The sequence below is a fragment of the Phoxinus phoxinus genome (genome assembly GCF_949152265.1).
Source record: "Phoxinus phoxinus genome assembly, chromosome: 8".
In the NCBI taxonomy this organism is placed as follows: Eukaryota; Metazoa; Chordata; class Actinopteri; order Cypriniformes; family Leuciscidae; genus Phoxinus; species Phoxinus phoxinus.
This window is the reverse complement of record NC_136883.1, coordinates 30,926,415-30,951,116: the sequence shown is the minus strand read 5'-3', so window position 1 is coordinate 30,951,116 and position 24,702 is coordinate 30,926,415. Positions and strand designations below refer to the sequence as shown.

Below are 24,702 nucleotides of genomic sequence, written 5' to 3'. Positions count from 1 at the left end.
CTTTGTCAAAATAAAAAAACATAAGCAGAAGTCCCATCTACAGGCAGGATTCACCTGTTGTGTCAGTGGTTGGCAACCTCACGTCAGAGAAAACAAAGTGCTATTTTTTTTTTTTGCAAGTGAGGTTTTTTTGTATCATAGATGGACAAAAGCTGTGAAATAAAACTTCAATCAAGGGTGAACCTGGTGTTTTGTGTCCTAATTTAAGCATGGATTTGATTATAATGAAACTGCCTAAATTAAAATAACAACAACAACAAAAGACGCAAACAGAAACTAAGTTTGGTTCCTCTATTTTGTACTGATATGACTCAGGTTTGTTGTACATGAAAAGAACGGTGCATCATGTGATAACCCAAACAGGCTAGGTGACTATTACTGAATGCACTTTTAAACTAAAAGTTAGCAGAGGAGAGATGAATAATGCACATTTTTCTATAAGTTGGTTTAATATACAATTTTCTGCTTAATCAGGGTATTCTTTTTCCATGGCAGTTAAAGAAACAGTCTAATGCCTAATCATAAAACTTAACATGACCAAAATGCAAAAATAAACTTGTTTCACAACGTATTAAAACAGTAATGAAAACTTGGATGAAACAGTAATGAAAACAATGGTGGTAAAAAAAAAAAAAAAAGTTTCAGTCTTGAACATGACTGAACCATGACCCAACTTTCTCTTTACAGGAGGCAAAAACGTTCACATTTATCTTTTATTCATACAAACATTCACATCATATCCCTTACAAATGTATAACTGGTACACAGATCTCATCAGGGATCAGCGAGATCCGAAAAACTGCACCACAGTGCCATAAAGTCTGAACAAATACCGGGGCACACGCTCACACACAGTCTTCATGAGCACAAAAGTCAAGGCCATCTCGACAAGTTCCTTCTTAAACTCTTTGGCTCCGGCCACCTGGTGAAGCAAGCCCTGCACTCCATCAGATAGATGTCTGGACCATAACTGCAAATGTTTAAGGAATATTGTGAGATATGAGTGTTAAATGATGCCAGGTTTAAGGAGGAACCATTAGTGTAAATTTATTAGAATAAATAAACTGCTCAGAATCATTTGTCTTACCCGAGCGTCACAAGTGTCCAGTTTCTTGGTCAAAGTTTCAGCGGCTTGGAACAGGACTCTCTGCTCAAGCAAGTCTGCAATTCTGATCAGCTCTGCAGCCATTTCCCTTGCAGCCCGAGCCTGTTCAGCATCCACTGAGATGGAGATACACAAGAGCCGTGTTAACTGACATGGACAACAGCAAAAATTATACAGTGGTTTTAATATAACTAAAAATTAGGAATGCAAAATAAATACTGATTAGATTTTTGGATATCTAATTGTGGCCATTAATTTCCAATTTTTATATTTGACAATTTCATATAGCTATCATATAGCTCTAATTTAAACAGATAATGCCAGATTACGGCAAATATTTAGCACTGTTAATTGAAGTGCTTTTCTAATGGAGGACCCACCTCAGAATATTACATATTAACAATATCATGATTTGAGATTTTTTTTTTTCTATTAGATAAAATATTGTCTATTTATTAGTTATCTATTGAAACTCGTTCCTACCACTGAATAAAAAAAATTACAACTTTTTATAACTTTCTCCTCACAATCCTGAGTTTACATCTCACAAATTCTGACTTTTTTCTCAGAATTGTAAGATTTAAACTCGCAACTGCAAAAAGTCAGAATCTCACAATTCCCCTCAGAATTGTGATATAAACTTAATCCGAGAGAGAGAAAAATCTGTATTGAGAAAATGTAATGTCGATATTGTGAGAAATAAAAGTCAGAACTGAGAGATATAAAGTCAGAATTGTGAGTTATAAAGAGATATAAACTTACATTTGCAAGAAAAAAAAAGGTCAGAATTGTAAGTTGCAATTACCTTTTTTTTATTTCATGGTGGAAACATGCTTGCATAGTTATCAGCCATAACATTAAAATAAACATTGGCTTACTGGTATCAATTAAGGTAATCAGAAAACAGTACAAATAAGGTAAGAGAAAATAATAAGATAACAGTAAAAATACCTGGCAGTTGAGGCTGAACTTGATTCTGAAGATCATGCAAAAGGTCTCTGTAGGAGACTGAGGAACTATGTCCATCGGTTTGTAAATCGCCGCAGTCACTTTCAATATAATTGTGATCGGAGGGAAGATCAAAATCATCAAGTTCTCTTTTAAGCTCACTATTTTGGCAGCCTTTTTGCTCAAAAAAGGAAAGAAGCAGCAGGGAACAGTGCGGAAAATGTTCAATGTTTCTGTTGCGCTCCATTGCACAAAGCGGTGTAATGCCTCATACAGGTGCTCTGCAATTAAAGAGAAACACAAAAGCAGATAGTTTCATTATTTTGACAAAAACAAGACATGGTAATGATTTTCAAGACTATATACGGCCTGATAGATATATCATTTAAATGTATTTAATATTTTACCTGATATCATGACAAAAACAAAAGACACGCTAATGATTTTCAAGACTATATACAGCCTGATAAATATATAATTTAAATGTATTTCATATTTTACCTGATATCATGACAAAAACAAGACACGGTAATGATTTTCAAGACTATATACAGCCTGATAAATATATAATTTAAATGTATTTAATATTTTGCCATACTTACTACATATGGTCTAGGGAAGTGAACTAAACCTGACATTTACATTTGTAAAAACAATATAAAAATAAAGTAAATAAAGACTTTTTAAAACTTAATTTAGGTTCTCTGCTATGACAGCAATAGCGCATTTGACAGACTCTTACCCAAAGCTAATGCATTCAAGGTATTAACATTTGATCACGACCTTGGCGTTGCTCGTGTCATCTCCACCCTTTAAACTACTGAACATCTGTGTATTATCATATATTATATAACTGTATATAAAAAACATGATATACAAAAGCTAAATAAACGCAAACATGTAACGTTAGTTCATGGTTGTGACGACGGTTGGCTTGTAATAAGATGATGAAATATCCAAGCTCAAACTAGATAACGTTAACTAGCAAGCAGCTGAAAATATGAACAGTTAGCGGCTAGCTAACATTATGCGGTATATTATTGATAATTTTGGCTAATTTTCTAAGTCATAGTGAAGTTTAGAATACAAATGTAATTGAAAACAGTGCGTTTGGCTGATTCCCCCATTTTGTGCCGAATATCAGTTTTAGAAGAAATGATTTTCAGATCAAAACAAAGACAGACTGAAGTTGAAATTCATCTCTAAAAAGGACCACACTAAAACCAATGATTAATGCAGTTCTAAAATAAAAATACCAGCCAGATGCATCACATTTCTGAACATTAATATCACGTGCAGTTCTGCACAGGAAAGTTTAGTCAAACTGAGGGAAGCATGAAATATTGGTCTAACGTTAACTTAGGTAAGTTAACGTTAGATAAACTAGAGTAGCTAGACATGTGAATGGATGTTTATATTTAAATAAACTGCATAAAGTGTCGTGACATTATCGACACAAACCATGCTAAGCCTACGATCTCGTAGCAAAAGGTTACCGGGGTGTACTTTAATACTATATTTATTCTTGACGCAAATGTTCAAAATCGTGTAACGTTAACTTATAACACCTGTCGACCGTATTTTGTTTTGAGTGAAAGAAGAAACATTCGTTACTTACGTAAACTTTCAGTCAAGATACCGGACGGTGAAGCATTATCTCCGAAAAACAAACAAACTCTAAAGTGCTGCTGTGACTGAGAAATGCAAACTTTAATCGCCGCCTTGTTGTTCATGCGTATCAGTGAGTGACGCGTCACGTACGAAGGCGTGGCCAAAGGCTATTAACGGGCCCGGAATTTCCATACAGTATATATAAGAGGGGAATTTCCAAGTAGACTGTGTCTGTGTAGCGTCTGAAACATGTTAGATATTATTCTTGCTGTTTGTTAAAAGGCATTAAAATAAGATTTTTTTTTTTTTTTACATAATCGCCGAGAAGGCAAAGATAAACAGACTTTAAAGTTACTTTTCAACTGACCTGCAGAAAGGGGTTTCTAGAAACGAATTATTTCCCCTTCTGCTAGACTGCACTTGCCAGATAAGGAATTCTGAGAAGTTGGCTGACAAATGTACTATTACACCACGTGCACAATGGACTAAGACAAAACGAAAAAAAAAACCCTCCTATTTCCCCCCTTGTAGCAAACTCAATTTAAGCTGTAGGCTACATCTTTGAAATATGCTAATATAACAAACATTTAAAGAGATACTGGAGCCCCCTGTTTGAGAACCACTGTCCTAGGACATCTCTTCTAGAAGGATCACCCGAGTCTTACTAAAATGCATACCTGGTGGACATTTAATTGTTTTGCCATCTTTTTCTTGTGAAGTGATGTTGCTAAATCAACCATAACAGAAAGAGTTGAAGGTACATCAATCAACATCACTCAGAAAACATTTAAAAACTTTATTTACAATTAAAATGAACTGGTTATTTGACAAGATCAATTTGGTATTCAACAGCACAACTTAAATATGTGCCGATTCATGCACGACCACATAAAACAGCAGTGGCAGTGTTCATTTTAGACACGTCAAGTTCAAGACAAAAAAAAAAAAAGGATCTGGAGTGCTATTTTTACCACGACATGCTGAGTAATACAAATGTGTCTGACTGTTTCATTCCAGAAATACAGTTTGTAGGCATGTTGAGATGATACATGATTCAGTGCTAGTATCCGGGGAAACCAAAGCTCATAGACCGGGCTGCATTTCTACCCACAAGCTTCCTCCCAGCTCTCGGAAGAGACCCTGGTTGGGATGACTGCTGGGGTGAGGTAGCAGCCAGCCGGGCTTCCTTGAGTTCTCTAAGTAGAAATAAAAGGCGTTGCAATAAATACCTCAGCATAAGTGATTATTTCAAGGAAGTGAACAATTCAAGTAGTGCTTCCTTATGAAATGGAGTCCTAGAGTGTATGCCAGATTACTCACCTTTCCAGCATAGCCGTCCTGAACTTCTCCACATTTAGCTCCTTGCGAAGCTGTGCAGCCAGTTTGCCAGCTCTCTCCTTGCGCAGTGCATCATGCCGACACAACGCAGATGCAGATGGCCTTGTAGTAGGATCAGGATCTAACATAGTCTATCAAATACAAATGTATTGTCCATATTAGGTTTTCAATTTTGACCTCAGAGACTGAATGTATGACTCCATGGTGAACAAAACTACAAAGCCACCAGCACATTTGTGAGAATTCTTCGGATTTGTAGTGATGGGTCGGTCATGAACAATTCGTTCATTTTGAACGAATCTTTAAAATGACTCGGGACTACGGAGTTGTCTCAGAGAATGATTCGTTCATTTTGTGTTGACCGCACAACATCCTATGGGTTCTGTACAGGAAACTGAAATGATTAGTTCATCTCTTGAGTCTTCGGTTCTGATTCTTCTGAGTCTTTCGTTCTTTTGCCACGTGATGAACGAATGACTCGAACCCGAAGTCGATAGACTCGAAACGTGAACTAAATAATTCTGTATCCGGTACTACAGACTGTATAGCTCAGTTTATGAGGATGTCACGGGATGAACGAACGGCTTCGGGAGGTGAAGTAAACTAACAGACTGCATAGCCTGAAGACCCAGATAAATTAATGAATCGTTTCGGTTTCTCATAATTTGGCCTTTTCCTTGCATTACAATGTTTTTGTTTTTCTTATTCTAAATGCAATCAACATTTGATGTGTTTGGGGAATTTGGCTAACGTGTAACATTTTAAATACATTCTGCTGAAATGAACAAAATGACTCGAAAAAAGGTTTGTTCATTTTGATGAACGAGATTCAAAGATCCGAGTCAGTAAAATGATCCCAACTTCCCACTACTACAGAATTGCAGAGGACTGAACCGAAACTACATTGACCAGCATTTTATGATAGTTGCTTCTATGCCCTCTGCTGGTGGAATAAAAGTACGGTACATGCTTTTTTTAAAAACCACCCAAGACTAATAGAATATGAGATGCACACACACCACTGTCATTTTCATTTACATGGAATTAGACACCCCTGAATGCTGATACTTTTAGTTTCAGTTCAGTCCTCTGCCATTCTGAAGAATTCTCATGAATATGCTGGTGGTTTTGAAGTTTTGGTTTATGTTTACAATGGATTCATACAGTCAGTCTCTGAGGTCAAGTAGTAAACTGATTATTTTGGGAAACTTAACCAACTTTGTCAAAACCATTACAGGGAATGCAATGAACGACTCGGATGTGCTTCCTCAAACAGTACCTTTAAAAGGTCTTTAAAGGGTGCTGGTAACTCCTGAGGCAGGCTGGGTAGCTCACCCTGTCTGAGGCTGTGCCAGTTGTCTCCATTCTGAGGAAGTGGTGGAGCTCCAGCAGCTAATAACAATGTCAGGCCCAGCGCAAAAATATCTGCTTTAGGAAGATGTGTGTAGACCTGTAAACAAAAAAGGCAAAATACAGTCAGGAAAAATCACAGCGACAGTTGGTCACATCCACAATTATCTTGTTTCGTCCACGTGATCATTGTATACAAGATCAGTGGAGTGCAGTTTAACCTCTGCAGCAAACTAAACACCCTGAGAAAGCTCAAACAGATATTGTACCTCTCGCAGGACCTCATAGGCCAGGAAACGGCTATCCCCTTCCTCTACCTGAGGGCTTGAGATGGATGTTATATGACCCAAGTCACCTAAAGAACAAGGGACCCATGATATCAGCTATTAATGATATATATATGTCAAATTAGCCCTTTAATAAGCATTTAATTATACATTTAATTAGCCCTTCTCTGATGGCTTGTTTTGACTGTGTCAGCGACTACTTTGTGTGCACAACATGGATAAACGTGTGCTGTATGGACAGCTGGACAGACTTTACCATAATCAAAATTTATTCTAGAACCGCAATATGCAAAATTTGTTCGGCTGAAATAATCACAAGGCAGCTTGTTGCTGAAGAACTTTACTATGACTAGTTTAATGCATCACCCTGAACAGCATAACGAGCTCAGTCACCCAAATTTAAGTTAAGTAAGTTTTAGACTAAATTAAAGATTTAATTTAGGTTTCAGTGAAAAAAAATATGTTGGTGATCAGGAATTATCTCAGGACATTTATTTTATCCTATTGTGGGGCAATTTAGAGATCCATCCATGTTAGATAAACCTTCCGGATCACTAAATACCTGAATGTGTAATAATAATAATAATAATAATAATAATAGGGAAAACACTTATGCATTTAAGGGTTGAAAACATGGAGAGGTAAGAAGATACCAATTTTATATACAACCCCAGAGGAGGGGCTTTCATCCTCTTCTTCACTGTCTCCCTCTCCACCAGCGCTCGAGCTGAGTCGACGGCAGATGAAAATATTACCTGAAAAGGATGGAAATGTAAGCATGTGCCAGTCAAATTTTCCATTAAGTGCATATACAGGCATGTAAAAGACAACAAAAGATACACCGAGCTCACTGGGTTTAATGTCGAGGTGCACTAGGCCTGAGCTGTGGATGTATTTGAGCCCCATGGAGACCTGTAGGAGCAGATCCCTTAGCTCAGGAACTCTGAAATACTCCCCTTGCTCCTCCTTTTCAGTTATAGCATCATGGAGGCTACCACCTACAAGACCAAAAAAATAAAAGTTCTCAAAAAACACAAAAAAAACAAACACATAACCATCTACAGTATGTTGTGATCTTCTGTCCTACCATCGCAGTACTCATTTTGTATAATCATGTGGTCATCTTCAGCCCATGCAGAGTAGTATCGGACAACATGAGGGTGATGGCCCAACACCGCATGGGCATACACTTCCTTTAAGGCCAACTGTCTGAAAAAAAAAAAAGGAACTTGTTTTACATTAATAAGGTCTGAGATTCATCAAGGATTCACACAAATCTTCACCTAACTTCACACAGGGCTTAGATTTAACCAGGATTAGACCGTAGTTCAATTAGGACATTTAAGTTCACGGATACAAATAGGTTTTAAAATGGACGCTTTTCATAGACTATTCGATGACGTTTCCACAATATCGCACATTTTTTCATTTGAAATAAATAAATAACAACATTTATAATGCTATATTTGGTGTTATATTACCTTGGCAGTAAAGTACAAAAAATAAATTAACACTGCTGCACAGATGTTTCTAATATGATGGCTGAGGGAATGACAGCAAATTTGACATTTTCTCTTCTGACTGCTGTAAGCCGTTTCTCTACACTCTTAAAGTTTTCCAAAAAGAGCTATTCACAGCGATGCCATAGAAGAACAATTGTTGGTTCTCCAAAGAACCTTTCAGTGAATAGTTATAAAAATAAAAAAAAATTGTCATTGAGCAGAACCTGAACCTTTCAAGCTTTGGAAATGTTCTACGGATGTTAAACGTTCTTCATGGAACCATATATGCCAAAAAATTACCTTTATTTTTAAGATTGTATATTTTTTTCCCTCTTTTGCAAAGTCATGGAAACATGGCTTTTTTCATTGGCTATTGGAGCAAATAGGAATACACAAATGATCTCCCGGTCACCATCACAAGTTCCCCCAACTATGATGACTTCTGCTTCTGAGAACCCCAGAAACGTTAAAAGGGTCCATTTGGAAAAAAGAAAATAATGAAGCACTGTGGCAGTGCTGACTCACTCATTGGTGGAGCCTGCAATTGGCCTGCGCGAGCGCTTGATGGCGTACATGCAACCATCCAGCCTCTTCACACATCGATACACGGAACCAAACTCGCCCCCGCCGATGCAGCTCAGCTCTAGAAACTCACTCTCGTAACGTGACAGCATGCGGGATGACACTGCTGGTCTCTGAAGCCCAACAGATGGGAGAACACAGATTTACCAAAGCTTCCGGTGGGATTATGAAGTATTATAAACCTACTACATAAAAAGACAAGGATGAACTACTAAGGTCTTTAAAACCATACCTTTGAGGGGAGGAAGAAACTCTCATCCTCTGATGAGTTCTGAGTGTCTGTAGATCTGTTGAAATAAAGATACTTAATTTATCCAGGTCCACAATGGGCATTGCTTATATGCAAGTGCGGTGTTACCTTTGTGCATCATCCTCATAATCATCACTCCTTTGGCTCTTCCTCTTGTGGTGTTCACTGTTCCTGCGCACAGTGTCTGGTGTAAAAGGGTTAACGTTCACTGAGGACACATGGTCAAAAGCACTAGGCAGACGAAGGAATCTTTGACTGCGACACGGCTTGCTGGTAGAGCAAGGGAGGGTCGATTTAGACAGCAAACTCTGTAAGTGGAGGAAGTTGGATGATGTAAATGTAAATAGGATCAACTGCATGCATTGCTCATACAAAAGTATAAAGTAGACTGTCATTGCATCAAAGTTCACATGAAATCGTAGAGCTGGAAGATTAGGCTACCTTTGGTGTACTGGGCGAGTCACAAAGCCGGAGTTTTTTCCAGGCAGCATACGGTATGGGAGAGGTAGGGATGGAAGGGGAAACAGTGATGCTCCTGGTGCGGTGGCGCTGTATCCGGGGCGTCCGACAGGGGCTTCTGATTGAAACACTTCTGTGTGCCCATTCATCAAAGCTATTGTCACTGCTGTCCTCCTCCCCACTGCTGGAGAAGTTCAGGTGCTGCTGTGCTGCATTCACAGAGGCCATTTCAGACCACTACAATCAGAAGAAAAAGGGAAGAAAAAAAAGGGGGAAAAGCAACCATAAGTTAGCCGTCAGCCAGTATTGGTCAACACAATTCCAACAACTAAAAAGTGGGGTGACAGATGGCCAACAAAATAACTTATATGGTGTATGGGTTTATTAAAATGAATTATAGCAATTGAGATGTGCTGCTTATGTTTACACAATATGTAACTTATTTGAAATAAAGACATGACAGGCAAACATAATCAGAATTGTGTTAGGCTATTTGATGTTAGGCCTAACGTTATGAGAGCAGTCTCCTTAGTTAGGCCTCAAAGGATGTTTTATTGTTAGTAGAGCAAAATATTTACAAATTATTCTTTCACAATGTCGCTTGCATGGTACTATTTTGCTTGTTTTGAACAAAAATGCAGTTCGAACTTACCCTGAAATGAGCTCACGGGCGACCACGCTTGAACGCGGCGCGTCAAAGTTAACGAGGTCCTTTAACTATGGGCGGAGTGACTCGACCATTAATTAACTCTGCTAACTAGTATCAAGCGTTTAAATTCACTTAGTAGGTGTGTTTGATTTGAACCGATCGCCACTTCACACATTAACACACCGAATGACTCGAATCTTTTGGATCTGTTCTCCGACAATATTTGTTATGATCCAAACAGTAAGGCCCCGTTTGGCCGTTTGTGTGTGAAATGAATCACAGAATCATCACCACAAGTATTTCTTTATAAATATTCGTGCCTTCATATGCTTAAAGGACTACTATAGACTACAAAAATATCGTCACTTTCACAATGTATTATTTGTAAATAGAAAACATTTTTAAAAAGTTAAATGTGTGGTTTCCAAAACTTGAATTCTGACTATTAAGAAAGCTAATTATTGCCGTTAAAAGTCGTCAACATATTTATTTTAGGGGACTGCGCACACAGACAACATCATGGTGTATTTATTTTTCGGGTGGGTGGAGGTTGATAACGAGAACCCTTTTGTACCACGTGAGCGGAAGTGTGTGACATCATCAAAACAGTGTACGCCTGGGTAGCGTCTGTTACCCTGTCTGTATTACTACATTTAGGGATTTGTATCGCAACCAGCGCTATGTTCCGTTTCTTGCGTGGCGTTGGTCGCTCCGACTGACCGCTCTGTACCGAGTGCGACGACTTTGTTTATTTCGTCGATAGTCAATATCGAAAAACGCTATGGTCGAGCAGTCGGATCGCGCCCCGCTGCTGGACTGGGAGGAGGTTCCCCCGGCCGAACTTGCCCCATCAGGTCCATCACCGGAGACTGGGGATTCAATACAATCCGGTCTATCGAGTTACCCGACCGAGGGCAGTGTAGGGGTAGATATCTCTCCAAACAGAAGCCCAGCGAGACCGAATAGTGTAACAGCTGTTCCAGGTGAAAGTCCACAGTCTCCATATAAATACAGCGGCCCGGGAGGAGATGCTTCTGCCACTGATGAAGAGGGAGACTGCGCCTTTCATGGTCTGTCGGTCAGGGATCGGAGGATCACTGGGTCTGGATGGGAAGAAAAAGATCAGATTGTTGCTGTGTTCGTTGTGACTTTCGACACCAGATCGGGTGAGGTTAATCATCAAATACCGGTAATGTAAAATGACTGACTGAGATATATATAAATAAATAAAAACTATATATGGCAGTCCCAAATAAGAATGTCAGAGAGGATGATGAAGAGGAAATAATAATAATAATAATTCTATTTTGATTTAATAACAACTTTTATGCAAAAAATAAAACTTATTTTATTGTCACATGACAAAATCGTCTTCTTGTATGTTAGTTACTCGGAAAGTTTTAATATAAACAATATATTTTTTTATTAAAAAATTTTTTTGTCTCTACTGTTTGTTCTAATAATCTAAAAATGAAAGATGATGCTGAACTACTTATGCCTACATTCCTTTTTTATTATTTTATTTTATTTAAGACTTTTTATGAGGTTTTTATTTATTTATGGCAGTCTCCAAACCATTACACCACTTATTTTTTTACTGTAAGCTACACAAAACATATCAAAATGTTTATTTTAATTAAGAAACTGAAAATGTGTTTATCATATATGTGTGCAATAGCACCCTATGCAATAATGTGTGTTTGTGACAGAGGCATCCTCATTTTTCCCATATGGGAGGATTTGTTATCACTAGTAAGGAAATAAATAGAATATGAAGTGAGAGTTGTATAAGTCATCCGGCAGACTACTGTACTGTTCTTAACCAACTTCCTCTTTTGCTTCTAGGAAGTTTAGTGGAGAAAGGCATTTGGAGAGTTTTTGTGTTCTTCTGCAAACACTATTTGACTAAAACCTAGTCCAACAGCTTCACAAATGTTTACATAGGCCCACATTGTGTCTTTTACAGGGAACATGATAGAATGGTGCCTACCTCAAGATGTGAATCTAGATGGAGTAGAGTTCAAGTCAATGGCCAGCGGCTCTCATCGGATCTCAAGTGACTTCATGTAAGAATCTCTTTCTTAAATCCCATTGCATTAATAAGGGGCCGAAGGCAATTGTATAATATTTTCAACCTGTTTACACATAACGCATAACTAATTAACGGTACTAATTACTGCAAAAATACCTTCCTCTAATAAACATTTGATTGAACTGTGCTAAAATTAGTAAAAACACACTACAATAATTTTCTGCACAGTTTAAACAAAGTTTACATAAGTAGATTTTTTTTAGGAGTTTTTTTTTTATTGAAATTCAGATTAAATTTAGTAATACAATTTCTATTTAATATCCAGTGTTACATTTACGCTAGACCTCACATTATAAAATCCTTTATGGTATCTATTTGTTATTCATGTTACATTTTGACCAACAACCTAGAAATGGAATAAATGTTTTCAATCCAAATATTGTCCATTAAAAAAAGTGAATTTTGTGTTGCTCTTGTGTATTGTTGTTCTCTCTCAACCCCCATTACATTACATAAGATTTGACCAATTGTTTTGCTTTGTATTGTGTTTGTCCCATTAATCAAGATAATTTGTAATCATGAGGCAAACTGTTTATAGTAGTATTTTCATACTTGCATTCAAATAGGTTAATTTTGTGCACATAGCCATGTATGTAGATAAATCTAGATTAAATGTGCTTGTCTCTTTTTGTAGATATTTCCGTAAAGGATGTTACTTTGGACTAGCGTGCTTCGCCAACATGCCTGTGGAAAGTGAGCTGGAACGAGGAGCTCGGATGAAATCTGTAGGGATTTTGTCTCCTTCTTACACACTGCTATACCGTTACATGCACTTCCTGGAGAACCAAGTCCGGTGAGTGTATTCTTGCAACACGTTTTACCTTGTTATGTTTCTTCCTCTTACTCTTTTGCACGCATCATTACTATTTTAAGATGTTGTTATGCATTAAACATAAGCTCTGAGTTGCATGTGATGATGACGTGATATCTGCTAATATATAGGCAAATATATAGGTTGACAGGCCGGTAGGACATCCTGTCATTGCATTCAGATTTTTTGGTCCTGAGTCTTCCATATAAGATACATGTAAAAAAAAAATTTATATTTAGAGTAGACCCCTTCTATTATTAATTGCTGAGGGCGGCACAGTGGCTCAGTGGGTAGCTCTGTCGCCTCACAGCAAGAAGTCCCGACTGAGCCAGAAGGCCTTTTTGTTTGAAGTTTGCATGTTCTCCCTGTGTCTGCGTGGGTTTCCTCTGGGCACTCCAGTTTCCTCCACAATCTAAAATCATGCAGTATAGGTGAATTGGAGACTCATTTTCCGTAGGTGTAAGTGCAGTGCTGAGTAGGTTACTTACAAATTATAGTCGGTTACTGATTCCAAATTACATCACTAAAATTGTAGTTGGTTACAATCCATTACATAACATATTTAAGATAATGTAATTGACTATTTGGATTAATTTTAGACAGAGGTGTACAAAGTACACAATTTCCTTACTTGAGTGAATGTACAGATACTACTGGTCAAATTACTCCGTTATAAGTAAAAGTTGTACAGACCGATTTTTACTTAAGTAAAAGTACAGAAGTACTCATCTTTAAAAGTACTTAAGTATCAAAAGTAAATATCAATGCATTGTTTACTTACAGTTCCTTATGCCTCTGAATCTATGCCTGCCTACCTGCCCTCATATCAATATCAAATTTATTTCTAGAACACAATTCCAGTAGTGGGATTGAATCAATGTGAGATTGAATAAGTGCACTCAATAACGTCCACAATCGTTTCAGACACCCAAATGGCTGTTCCCTCAAATAGTGCCCTATTTCAAGTTTTTTTGGCTTTTAGTATGTATATGTTTGCCTTATTGTTATCTATAAGCTAGTGTGCTCCAAAACAATGACAAAATTTGCATTTAGAAGACCAAACCCAACGTTGAAAATTAAATCAGGTTGATGTCAGAAACCAACGTCAGATTGACCTCTAACGTTGTAATGTGGTTGAAAATGAAAATCGGGGTTGACGTCAGAAACCAACATCAGTCGAGTTCTGACGTCAACCCGACTTTCATTTCCAACCAAATGAAGTTACTACTTTCTACTCAAGGATCTTGACATAAATGTAGTGGAGTAAAAAGTACAATATTTGTCTTTCAAATGTAGTGAAGTCTAAAGTTTCCAGAAAAAAATAATACTCAAGTAAAGTACAGATACTGAAAAAGTGTACTTAAAGGGGTGGTATAATGCCCTTTTCACAAGATGTAAAATAAATCTCTGATGTCCCCAGAGTGTGTATGTGAAATTTTAGCTCCAAATACCCCACAGATATTTTTATATAGCATGTTAAAGTTGTCACTTTTTGAGGGTGAGCTAAAACTTGTTTTGTGTCTGTCCCTTTAAATGCAAATGAGCTGCTGCTCCCCACAGAGGGCGGAGCTTCAAGAGCCCTTGTGTTAGCAGCTTCATTACCTCACACAGACTTGACTTATTAAATCGTGTATGGCAAGAGATGGCCCATAGAATCACCAAGAGTCAGATACGACTGAATTGGTTTATGAATTAATAAATTGATTACTATCAGGATGTGAAGAGAGTTTTAACCAGTAAAACAAAAAGTGTTTATGAAAAACATTGCCTACACTAGCTTTAATTCTGCAAATGCATTCTTACAGGCACCAGTTGCAGTGTCCAGGCCAGTACTCTCCACTGGAAGCTTTCTACGAGGATAAAAAGGCAGTGTTGCCCCCAGGAGGGAACGGTTTGGTCACAGCCTGCCCGACCAGCGCTCTTGGACCCATAGTCAACCGCTGCATGCATCCAGAGATGAAGGTTTGAAGATATAACCCAATATTGTCTGCCACTAATCAAAGCTTCAGCTTTTTTAAAGATCTCGTCATTACATTTTTTTTTTTTTTATGAAAGTAGCTTTAGATAATTAGATAATTTATTTTTTTTAAGTTATTTTTTAGTTTCTAAAGAAATCTAGGCCAGGCCACTCAGGGAATTTCGTGTTACTGATTAATCGTGCATTACTTCTGCACATCCTGACAGCAGCATATGCATGGGAGAGTTCAGTTTTGTGGAGGAAAAAAAGAACTATTGTGAGACAAATTTGCCTGTGTAAAAACCACAAGATGCTCTATTGTTAAAGAAGAATTCCACATAAGGAGATACATATGCTGATGTATACTTCAGCTCAGAACTAGATTTGGTTATATTGTTTATTGAATAAGGCCTTGTTCAGTCTTAAATATGCACATTCTAGATGTTTATGGTTTGTATATTTACATAAAATTGCAGATAAATAAAATGTAATGATATCAAGCATGAAGTACACAAAAAGTACATACAATTCTTTCTTTTTAAAATTGTTCACAAAATATGAAAACTGAAATTGGAGGATTTTAAAGATGATACTAGTTTGAATAACCTCTTCTATTAATCAGCTAAATGGCCATAATTATTGGCTGAATAGACCTTAGTCAGGGTAGACGCCATATTGAATTTAACAGATGAAAACGAGGCGGTGAGGGACAGTCTTTACAGTGGCATGCACTGAATAAAGGTCCTAGATGACGTGATTTTCATTACTCACAACTTTCATAACTGTTTTATGGAGTTTTTTTGTCTACTGATTTTTTTCTTTTGGAAGTATGTTTTGTCGGCTAGACGATTGGTATGTTGTTAACACACTGCGATTCTATCCCGCACAGCCTCGTTTTCATTCCTGTCAAAAAATAAATGCTGCTACCCTGACTAAGGTCTATGGCTATGAATAATTATTTTATTATTCATCATTTTCTCTATGATCTAAAAGCCGTCTATAAACTTAAAGGACTTTTTTAATTTGTGTGGTGTGTCTGTATATGTGGAGTCATTTAATAAGAAATCTGAAGCAACACATTTTGTCACTTTCTCTGTACACATTGGATTAGATTACACACCCAGCTGGCTGCATGTCCCAGTTCATCCGCTTCTTTGGAGAGCAGATCATGGTGCTGTGGAAGTTTGCTTTGCTCAGGAAACGCATCCTCATTTTCTCTCCTCCCCCTGTCGGTGTGGTCTGCTATCGAGGTGAGAGAGGAAACCCATTAACATGCACATTGACACATGACTAACATTTCTACTTATTTTCCATAACAAATTAAGGGTATGTTCACACTTGGCATGTTTGGTTAGATTAAAACGAACCCTGGTGCGCAGCAGATCTTTGTTTGCGTGTGTGAGACGGAGGGATTCTGGATGCTGTTTTGACTCCTTTACACATTTTACACAGTTCTCAGCTTGTCAAAATACCATCATATGTAGGCTACACACGTACAACGAGTGCATTTAGCCCAGCACACAGCATTGTTTTGGATGTTCGGTTAGTTCTGACGCGAAATATATAATAAAAGTCAATCAATCAGGGTGTGAACATATCTCTATGCATTTAGGTTCGGTATCTTTAGGTTTGGTGTTAAAATGGCAATGTGAACGCTTAGCGGAAGAGGACTAAATTTTTAAAAAAAAATTTGTCCGGACCAAACAAACCAAGCGAACCGAACTACAAATGTAAACACACCCCTAAAATAACTTGAGAATCCAATGTTATAGATTATCGACATGCACTTGCCAATGTCTTGGCATTGTCATTAGCTATCTTTCCATCCACCTGTTTTTATGCAAATTTTGGGATTTGCAAGTCATTTATAAAGCACGAATGGAAACATAGCTAATGATTTGTGGATTTATTTTAATCTGTAACTTTATAGTATATAATTCTGGTTGTTTTCACGTTTGATTTTGTTTGCTATGTGTTGTTTTGCATCCATTAGTATACTGTTGCTGCTGCCTTGCTAATGTGTCCATTCCTGGGATGGGCTTGACTGTTCCGGAGTTCCGCCCCTTCTTTTACATCAACGTTGCTGACATCACTGCTCTTGAGTCTGAGCTGTCTTATGTGGCCTGTAAGTCTCTCAGTCAACTGAAGTTGGCAAAATTCATAATTCCACAGACACAGAATGGTTTAACCATTGTAAACAGTTGATGTTAAATAATATTAAAGTTCAGAATGAGTGTAGTTCTTGGTTGATCCTCAAAAAAAGCTTTCCTTTTTCCTCCAACATCTGTGTTAGTTGATAAATTCAAGAAAGAATAATGTACTCTAACTTAGTATTAGTAAGAATAAATCAGTGGAGTGTCTGTGCATTGCATTTTTTATTTATTTGTATTTGTATTTGGGTTCTCAGGTACTACAGAGAAGATCTTTGAGGAAAAGAAGGAGCTGTATGATGTCTACATTGACAATCAGAATGTAAAGACACACAGAGAGAGCCTCCAGCCTCTGCTTAGACTCAACAGTGCGGACCGAGAGAAGTATCGCAAGCTCTGTGAGCAGAGGTACACCAGCCTTTTCAAATCTGAAAAAAACCCCACATGAAAACATAATTCCACAGGCATTTGATGATGTTGCTATCGTTGCAGGCAGATGCTGCTGTACTCTCAGGAGGTGGATGGAGACTGCACATCTAATGAGGAAGAACTCTTCATTTTGTACGTGATGCAATTACACCTCAGTTTATCACATCAGCAGTTTTTAGTGAGACTGAAAGAGTGTTATAGTTTGTTTTTTATTTATTATGGAAATAGTTTAAGCTTTAAGCTTAATGAAACCATACGTATACTTTATTGTTTGGAAAATGAAAAAAATCCAATACTATATTTTTATACTTTGAATTTTGGATAGTTTGATTAAATACATTTCTCTTTCTACAAAAAAAAAAAAAAAAAAAGTCTCATGCTCACCAAGGCTGCATTTATTTGACCAAAAAATACAGTAAAAACAACAATATTGTAAAATATTATTACAATTTAAAATAACTGTTTCTATTTTAATATATATATATATATATAACGTCTTAACTGTTAATTTTGATTCATTTAATGCGGCTGAAAACAAAAACTTTATTGACCCCAATTTTTTTGAATTCTAGTATATTTGATGTAAATTTGCACATGTAAATTGCATTATGCTTTGCATTTAGTATGTAAAAAGCCTTATTTATACATCAAGCAACTATTTCATGAGTGTCTACAAATCTAAAGCTGGACACACTGGTTTTCTGACATACGTTTACTTTTATTTTTACCGTTTTCTTGTGGAAACCAATGGGAAAATGACATTTATGTTGCTGTGATTAATCTGTATGGAATTTGCCACTGTTTGTGATCCAGGTTCTTCATGGAACAGAACAACAGAATCTTCCAGACCCTGTCTGAGTTGGCGGCGAGCGCTGATCCTACCCTGACCGCTGAGCACGTGAGAGCCATGGGGCTGGATCCTCAGGCCGACCGCGGCTTTCTCGTCGACCTGCTGGAAATCTACGGCATCGACGTCATGCTGGTTATCGACAACCCCTGCTGCCCGTAAGACACTGTCTCTGGAGCCCATTTTCTATTAGGGCTACAACCCACTGCCTACTGATCACCTGCTTTCTTCTCTTTCTTTCTCTGGCTTGGCAATCTCAGGAGCCATTCCTGACACCTCTGGACCACACTGATACTGCCAACACCAACAAGGTGCAATCTGACTGCAGGCTTTTTGTGCACTTTGCGGCCAGTCAATCCAGTGACGTCTTTCTGCTTGTCTGTCTGTCTGCTTTGTATCCTTCCAGCCATCTTGGATTTCTTCTCGACTCTGCCTAAGCTCGTTTCCAAAACATGATTTCTGTGCCTCTCTCTACCGCTTTTCAATCTGTGGTCTTCAGTTGTGACTTTGTTCTTCTAGCCAGTGCTGTCTGGGGGAACTGATGTGACGTCCCCAATGGATATAAATCTGCTTCACTTGGACACCAGAGAATCGGAAAAGCAACTCTCACTTCTTGGATCTTCTTTGTTTTTTTTGCTGGTAACAATGGTTTGGTAAAAAACGGTTTTATGGTTGTTGCATATTACACACTACTGTGATGGTGAAGATTTTCACAATCTCTGCCACTTTTTTTTAAAAACCTAATATACATGTGAACCAGTCATTTCGTTTTGGGAAAAAACTGGCATCTGTCAGTGTGTTTGTTGTGTTATTTGTGATCTATTGTGCATGAACAAAAAGACACAATCAGTTTTGCTACTGTAGTTTGACACAGAACTTATTCATGTATGTTAATGGGAATGAACGACAGTCATTCTTATTTCACTCCCCAAATGTCATTTCAATGCTGTTATTACACACTGATGAAATGGAGCATAAAATTAGTTTGTTCATGCTGAATATAGGCCTTTAATCACTATCACCCTTGGTATTGAATGTAAATTATACATTTAATGCACCGGCTGATGCACATATGATGCAAATGACACACAAATGTTACATTCAGCTTTTTTGAGTAGAAATGAATGTGATTCTATTCCTTGTCTTTGTCATCAGTCAATGCTCATGATTATCACTTGTGAAAGACTTTTGAATTTGTATATATTTGGGGTTTCTTATTTAAACGTGTTTGGGTCGATAATTTCAGAATAACGGCAGCAGACTGGCCTCACAAGGCTGATTCATTTGTGGATTTGTTTATATGTTCATCCTGTGAAAATCCAATCTGGATCCTTTATCAAATTATTTGTAGAGCTGCATTAATATAGGTGAAAAGCAAAAGAAAACATAAATGGAAAAGCATTTACTTGACCTGTTCAGATTAAAGTCACTATCCATCTAAATTTTAACCTGATAACAAAATAACGCATTGTGACAATTGATTTCTTAGGAACGAGTGCAGGCACTCAGGTTTGTAACAGTTGGATGGACAAAAGTTCTTTAAATTATGTTAAATAAAATATTTAAATTAACAAACAATACTGTTGCTTATAACCTAGATTTGCTTAAATGTGAATTTAGTTTTTACATTTCCTATCTATCAGAGAAATTGAGACCTTCTGTATTATAAATATGATGGTTGGTTATTTAGTGTCTGATTGTAAATGAATGGAGAATGTATATTAAGCAGCCATGTAACATAATTGTACAGGTGGAATTGTCTGGTATTGTGTATGTGTGATACTTTTTGTGCGTTATCTAAGTGTTACACAAGTCTTTGTCATAATAACAAGCTAAATGAATGTTGAGTTTTACTCTACTGGTATCACAAAGCACTAAGTGTAATGCCTCTGTCTTACACACTACCTATACAGTTATACAAACTAACAGCATGTGTCTGTTGTTTTAAAGCCAGTGATTCTTATTCACTGCCATTTTGAAATAAACGGTTCTTTCTTTTCTATCACATGTTTTGCCTGCACAGTATTTGAGGGTAGTTTTAAGACAAAACACTATCAACTAAAATGGAAACATGGAAAAGCCTTTAAAAATAAGAGATTGATAATGTCTTTATTTCTTGGTTCTTATCTGGTTAGACATTTACAGTCTCTTCAATCAAGAAAATTCTAGAGCCATGTTTGCACTCCCAAAAACATTCTCTCAAAATAAACCAGTATGGACTATAATAAGTTAATAAGAGTATGACAACCTCATCCATGCTGCTAGAAAACATACAAATTACAATTTGAGACAAACTTACTTTAACACATAAAACTGCCTTTCCATTAAAGGTTTAGTTTACCTAAAAATGAAAAACTTGTCAATTACTCACCCTCATGTCATTCCAAACCCATAAGACTTATTCATCCTCAAAACACAAATGAAGATATTTGAATGAAATCTGATAGATTTCTGTTCCTCCATAGACAGCTACACAACTGACGCTTCAAAAAAAGTTAAAGAGATTGTAAAACTAATCCATATGAATCGAGCAGTTTAGTACAAATTTTCTGAAGAGAGACATGATCAAAAACATCAAAGTGGGTAGTTGCATAGCTGTAGCTCTCAGATTTAATTAAAATATTTTAATTTGTGTTCTGAAGATGAAAGTCTTGTGGGTTTGGAACGACACAAACCCGTTTGGAATGACACAAGGGTGAGTAATTAATGACAAGTTTTAAATTTTTTGGATGAATTAACTCTTTAAGGTCTTAAGAACACAATTTTCTTGTTAGAGTGTGATGACTTTGACAACTTAAAGTTCATTTGACTCCACTGGTTTTCCAGTTTCTCTCTTGTAGTTTTAGGAAAACCTCTCAAAAAATCTGCAGTCCTCTACACAGTTTGTTACGTAACCAACATTATCACGGCACTGTCGTCACTGGGCCTGTGCAAGCTGCTCTCTACGCTCAGCATTGCAAAAGAACCTCAGTTTCCGTGGCAACAGTCTCACTTCCACAGACATAGCCTCATATTCCTCATTGTCAATGCCATAAAATCCAGCGCCCTCCTGTGGACAGGAGAAGAAAAGCAATGGATGAGAACAGCTGTAGATCAATGAAGAAACCAGTTCCAAAAACTTCCAAAACCTACTGACCTCTGGGAGATTGAGACAAGCAGCACTGGCTTCTATCTGCAAAGTATTTTCTATGGACTCCATTGGGTTTACTGCTTTCTTAGTCCTGTATAACATAAATTAATATTCAATGAAATAATGGAAAAATAATGAAATAATGGATTTTTTATTTATTAAAATTAACTTTTTATTTTAAATTATGATTTCAAATGTACTATTATTTATTTAAATTTACCATGAAATCAAAATAGACAACTCTTAAGGTATGGAATATTGCAGTATTTATTATAAATGATTTATAATAATGTATTATTATAATATATAATGATGTTATAATTATAAATAATAGAAGTTATTATGATATATAATGATTTCCACTCACCCCTCAGTGATGAACTGACCAACTGTGAGGGAGTCTGGGTCCAGAGTTATCACCATAGAATCGTCCACACGCTGAAGACGGTAGACAATACCAATCAGAACAAAACCTCAAGGCTATTTTACATTTAGATACAGAAAATATTCCAATAACAAGTGTTATGTCAGTACTCACTCTCTTCACAGGGTTCTTATTGTGTGTGCTAACTGAGAGCTCCAATGTGGAAAAGTCTCTGCTCTCCCATCGCTCTGGCTCGGGTTCTACCGGTGGCTCTACCAACACAAACGGATTTAAACAAGAATTAAATACTAGATATAAACAGATACAGTACACAAGAATTGCCCTGGATTGCTTAACAATAAGTCTGAACCTGCTTTGAGACAATATCATAGTAACATTCTTCATATTAGGGCTGGGTTGAAAATATCAATTTTGAGATTTTAATCGATTCTCATTTTGATGAATCTTTATTGATAAAAAAAAAACTGCCTTGTGTGTCATTTAAATGTTTATATTAATTTTAACCTTCAATATTAGAGTTATGTACCAACTGACAGGGTTCCCTAGTTTACAGCATTAGTTGAAAGTGATTAGTTTATGCTTCAGAAAAATTGTCTGTATCTGATATATATCAAAATGAATCGATATCTAATCGAACTGAATCAAAATCAGAATCGAATCGCAAGCATCCGAATCGAACTAAATCGTGAAATTTGTGTCAATGCCCAGTCCTGATTTGTATGTTATGTTTTATATAAAGAAATATATGTAAAAATGATAAAATACCTTCTATAGGAGGGTACCAGTAGTTCTGGAGTCTGCGGTAGATGCGGTAAAGGAGGTTGGGCCTGTGTGGTATTTCAGTGGGCAGGTCAGGTGGACGAGGTACAGGAGCCAGATAGGAGAGGGACGCCTGGTGACTCTGTGGCCACTCCTGTAGGAGAGAAGATAATCTGATTAATCCAATACTCACATATGATGTAACTGAAATATGATCACTGTCAATGAAGCACTGCACTCACCTTAAGGCTACTAAACCAATGTGCAGCTCTTGTTTTCAAGGGGCCAAGGTACCAATATCTTGACAAGAAAGAATCAAATCAAATCAAGTTAGAAATACAAATTCACATTTTGTATTTATTTATGCTGCGAATAAAAAGCAGAAGCATACTTGCTAATAGAAGAAGCGACGTCTCTAAATGCACCCCAACGTAAGCATAACAAAGCAAACACTGGCTGCTCCTTCTCACCCTAAGAACAGAATTACACAATCAACTCTGTGTGAAGGAATGAAAATAGTCGATGCTGTCAAATCCTGAGTTCTCTTTCAAAATGCCTGTCAAATTTACTTTTATTTGTAGAACATCCAGTGGAACCGTTTCTCCTTTCAGTATTGACAGGGTTGCTGAGGTAATGTGCCTAAAAAACAGAAACATCTTATTACAATTTGATCACAACAAACATTTGGGCAAAGAATTTTCATTGAAAAGTGAAGTCATGAGACTTACTGTACTTTATTGTCTGAAACTAGATGCAAACTCTGACTTAGAGAGTTACTGGAACCCAGGGGAATGAAACCGATTGGTATTTTACTGAAGTTCTCCTGTGGTTAAAGTAGTTCAAATTCAGAAAACATGGGGATGTTCAATATAACTTAATCTTAAAACAAATGTATTACTAGTAACTACCTCATCTGCTCTGCGCAGTAGGCCAGTTATCACCTGTGTGAAATACAATGCATGAAAACATGTGTCAAATACAATGCATGAAAACATTTATTAAATAGGCTCAAGTTGGCAGAAACCATTTTATTATTAAGAAACTTTTGTACCTCCTGTAACGTCCCATCACCACCAGCAATGATCAGCATATCTGTTTGCTCCATCAACTCCATGAGCTTTTTCGCCTGGCCTTCATAATCAGTCTGTTACAGATTGCAAACAATCAATAAGTTCAAAAATGCATACAAAAAAAAAAAAAAAAAAAAAAAAAAAGGACTGGGCACAGGATGATACCTTCACAATTTTAACCTCCATACCAGCCAAGTGTAAAATGGGAGCTGCATTCTTCTCAAACAAACTATTGGCTTTTCTGCAGAGAAAATGTAACTATGTTAACACAAACAAACTGACATGGCTAAAAAAAACAATGGAAAGACTGAAAAAAATTATTTATTACACAGTGAGGGACATAAATCATTATAATCATACCCTTTACAGGCAGCAGGATTCAGAATGACTGTGGCTTTCTTCAGATGCTCCTGAGGTCCAATTGACTGATGACCAAATCCCTGTGAAACCAAAAAAACATTTTCGAAACTGGGGAAAAAACATAGTGCGAGTTATTTTCAAACTAAATATTCCTTACCCTGGCCTCTATACATGCTTCTCGTCGCAGCACACTGTCACTGTGAAAACATATTAGAATTGATATATACATAAAATGAGAAAAGGGGTTTATAGATAGATAAAATAAAAGACAGAGACGGGCACAGTCATGTATCTGATTAACGTTATACAAACCAGTGCTTTCCATACAACCAGTGTCCTCCATATGACAGCACACACACAGCAAATGTGGACTTTTTCCAGTGATTTCTTATAGTCCGAAACACTTTCACCACCCGAGCCATTATTCTCTATATACTGGCTCTCTAGATATCCCACTGAAGGTACACTATTGCACGGCAAACGAGTAGGACTGACTGTAGATCTTCACCGTTGACATTCCATCGTCGTTCTCCCAAAGCATGACCGGTGCAACAACTATATTCCTCCTCAAGGGAAATATCAGTTCCGCATCAATTTTGTCGTAAAATGTGAACATTTCATAATATTTTAT

The 24,702-nt window shown here is 37.1% G+C and overlaps 4 protein-coding genes across 10 annotated transcripts; 1 reads left to right on the top strand and 3 right to left on the bottom strand.

Moving 5' to 3' along the window:
* Nucleotides 1–3,810, bottom strand: bida (BH3 interacting domain death agonist). 2 transcript variants are annotated; one of them, XM_079620103.1, is made up of 4 exons: nucleotides 3,672–3,810; nucleotides 2,057–2,334; nucleotides 1,088–1,221; nucleotides 1–970 (listed from the first exon to the last, which is right to left on the bottom strand). In XM_079620103.1, exons 2-4 carry the CDS (start codon nucleotides 2,298–2,300, stop codon nucleotides 782–784), a joined length of 567 nt encoding a protein of 188 aa, XP_079476229.1. In that variant the 5' UTR covers nucleotides 2,301–2,334; nucleotides 3,672–3,810; the 3' UTR covers nucleotides 1–781. The 2 variants fall into 2 exon arrangements, with proteins under 2 accessions (XP_079476229.1, XP_079476230.1); XM_079620104.1 differs by having other exon boundaries at nucleotides 279–970; nucleotides 2,057–2,422; nucleotides 2,606–3,796.
* Nucleotides 3,811–4,111: 301 nt separating this feature from the next.
* wee2 (WEE2 oocyte meiosis inhibiting kinase) lies at nucleotides 4,112–10,622 on the bottom strand. Of its 3 annotated transcripts, XM_079621092.1 has the most exons (13): nucleotides 10,547–10,622; nucleotides 10,085–10,149; nucleotides 9,415–9,669; nucleotides 9,082–9,281; nucleotides 8,956–9,010; nucleotides 8,667–8,836; nucleotides 7,727–7,848; nucleotides 7,491–7,637; nucleotides 7,293–7,394; nucleotides 6,622–6,707; nucleotides 6,282–6,452; nucleotides 4,985–5,133; nucleotides 4,112–4,860 (listed from the first exon to the last, which is right to left on the bottom strand). In XM_079621092.1, exons 3-13 carry the CDS (start codon nucleotides 9,658–9,660, stop codon nucleotides 4,725–4,727), a joined length of 1,584 nt encoding a protein of 527 aa, XP_079477218.1. In that variant the 5' UTR covers nucleotides 9,661–9,669; nucleotides 10,085–10,149; nucleotides 10,547–10,622; the 3' UTR covers nucleotides 4,112–4,724. The 3 variants fall into 3 exon arrangements, with proteins under 3 accessions (XP_079477218.1, XP_079477217.1, XP_079477219.1); XM_079621091.1 differs by lacking the exon at nucleotides 10,547–10,622 and having other exon boundaries at nucleotides 10,085–10,242; XM_079621093.1 differs by lacking the exon at nucleotides 10,547–10,622 and having other exon boundaries at nucleotides 4,306–4,860; nucleotides 10,011–10,087.
* dennd11 (DENN domain containing 11) lies at nucleotides 10,606–20,372 on the top strand. 4 transcript variants are annotated; one of them, XM_079621097.1, is made up of 11 exons: nucleotides 10,624–11,247; nucleotides 12,048–12,147; nucleotides 12,808–12,966; nucleotides 14,790–14,946; nucleotides 16,053–16,191; nucleotides 16,935–17,066; nucleotides 17,349–17,499; nucleotides 17,584–17,652; nucleotides 18,334–18,525; nucleotides 18,628–18,678; nucleotides 18,887–20,372. In XM_079621097.1, exons 1-10 carry the CDS (start codon nucleotides 10,863–10,865, stop codon nucleotides 18,638–18,640), a joined length of 1,497 nt encoding a protein of 498 aa, XP_079477223.1. In that variant the 5' UTR covers nucleotides 10,624–10,862; the 3' UTR covers nucleotides 18,641–18,678; nucleotides 18,887–20,372. The 4 variants fall into 4 exon arrangements, with proteins under 4 accessions (XP_079477220.1, XP_079477222.1, XP_079477223.1 ...); XM_079621094.1 differs by lacking the exon at nucleotides 18,628–18,678 and having other exon boundaries at nucleotides 10,606–11,247; XM_079621096.1 differs by having other exon boundaries at nucleotides 10,606–11,247; nucleotides 18,628–20,372.
* A 73-nt stretch (nucleotides 20,373–20,445) lies between these two features.
* agk (acylglycerol kinase) lies at nucleotides 20,446–24,674 on the bottom strand. Its single transcript, XM_079621098.1, has 15 exons — nucleotides 24,384–24,674; nucleotides 24,229–24,268; nucleotides 24,072–24,151; nucleotides 23,877–23,952; nucleotides 23,693–23,785; nucleotides 23,550–23,582; nucleotides 23,370–23,464; nucleotides 23,211–23,280; nucleotides 23,033–23,112; nucleotides 22,884–22,941; nucleotides 22,648–22,795; nucleotides 22,036–22,133; nucleotides 21,865–21,935; nucleotides 21,504–21,588; nucleotides 20,446–21,416 (listed from the first exon to the last, which is right to left on the bottom strand). The coding sequence occupies exons 1-15, from the start codon at nucleotides 24,491–24,493 to the stop codon at nucleotides 21,285–21,287; spliced, it is 1,269 nt and encodes a 422-aa protein (XP_079477224.1). The 5' UTR covers nucleotides 24,494–24,674; the 3' UTR covers nucleotides 20,446–21,284.
* Nucleotides 24,675–24,702: the final 28 nt, after the last annotated feature.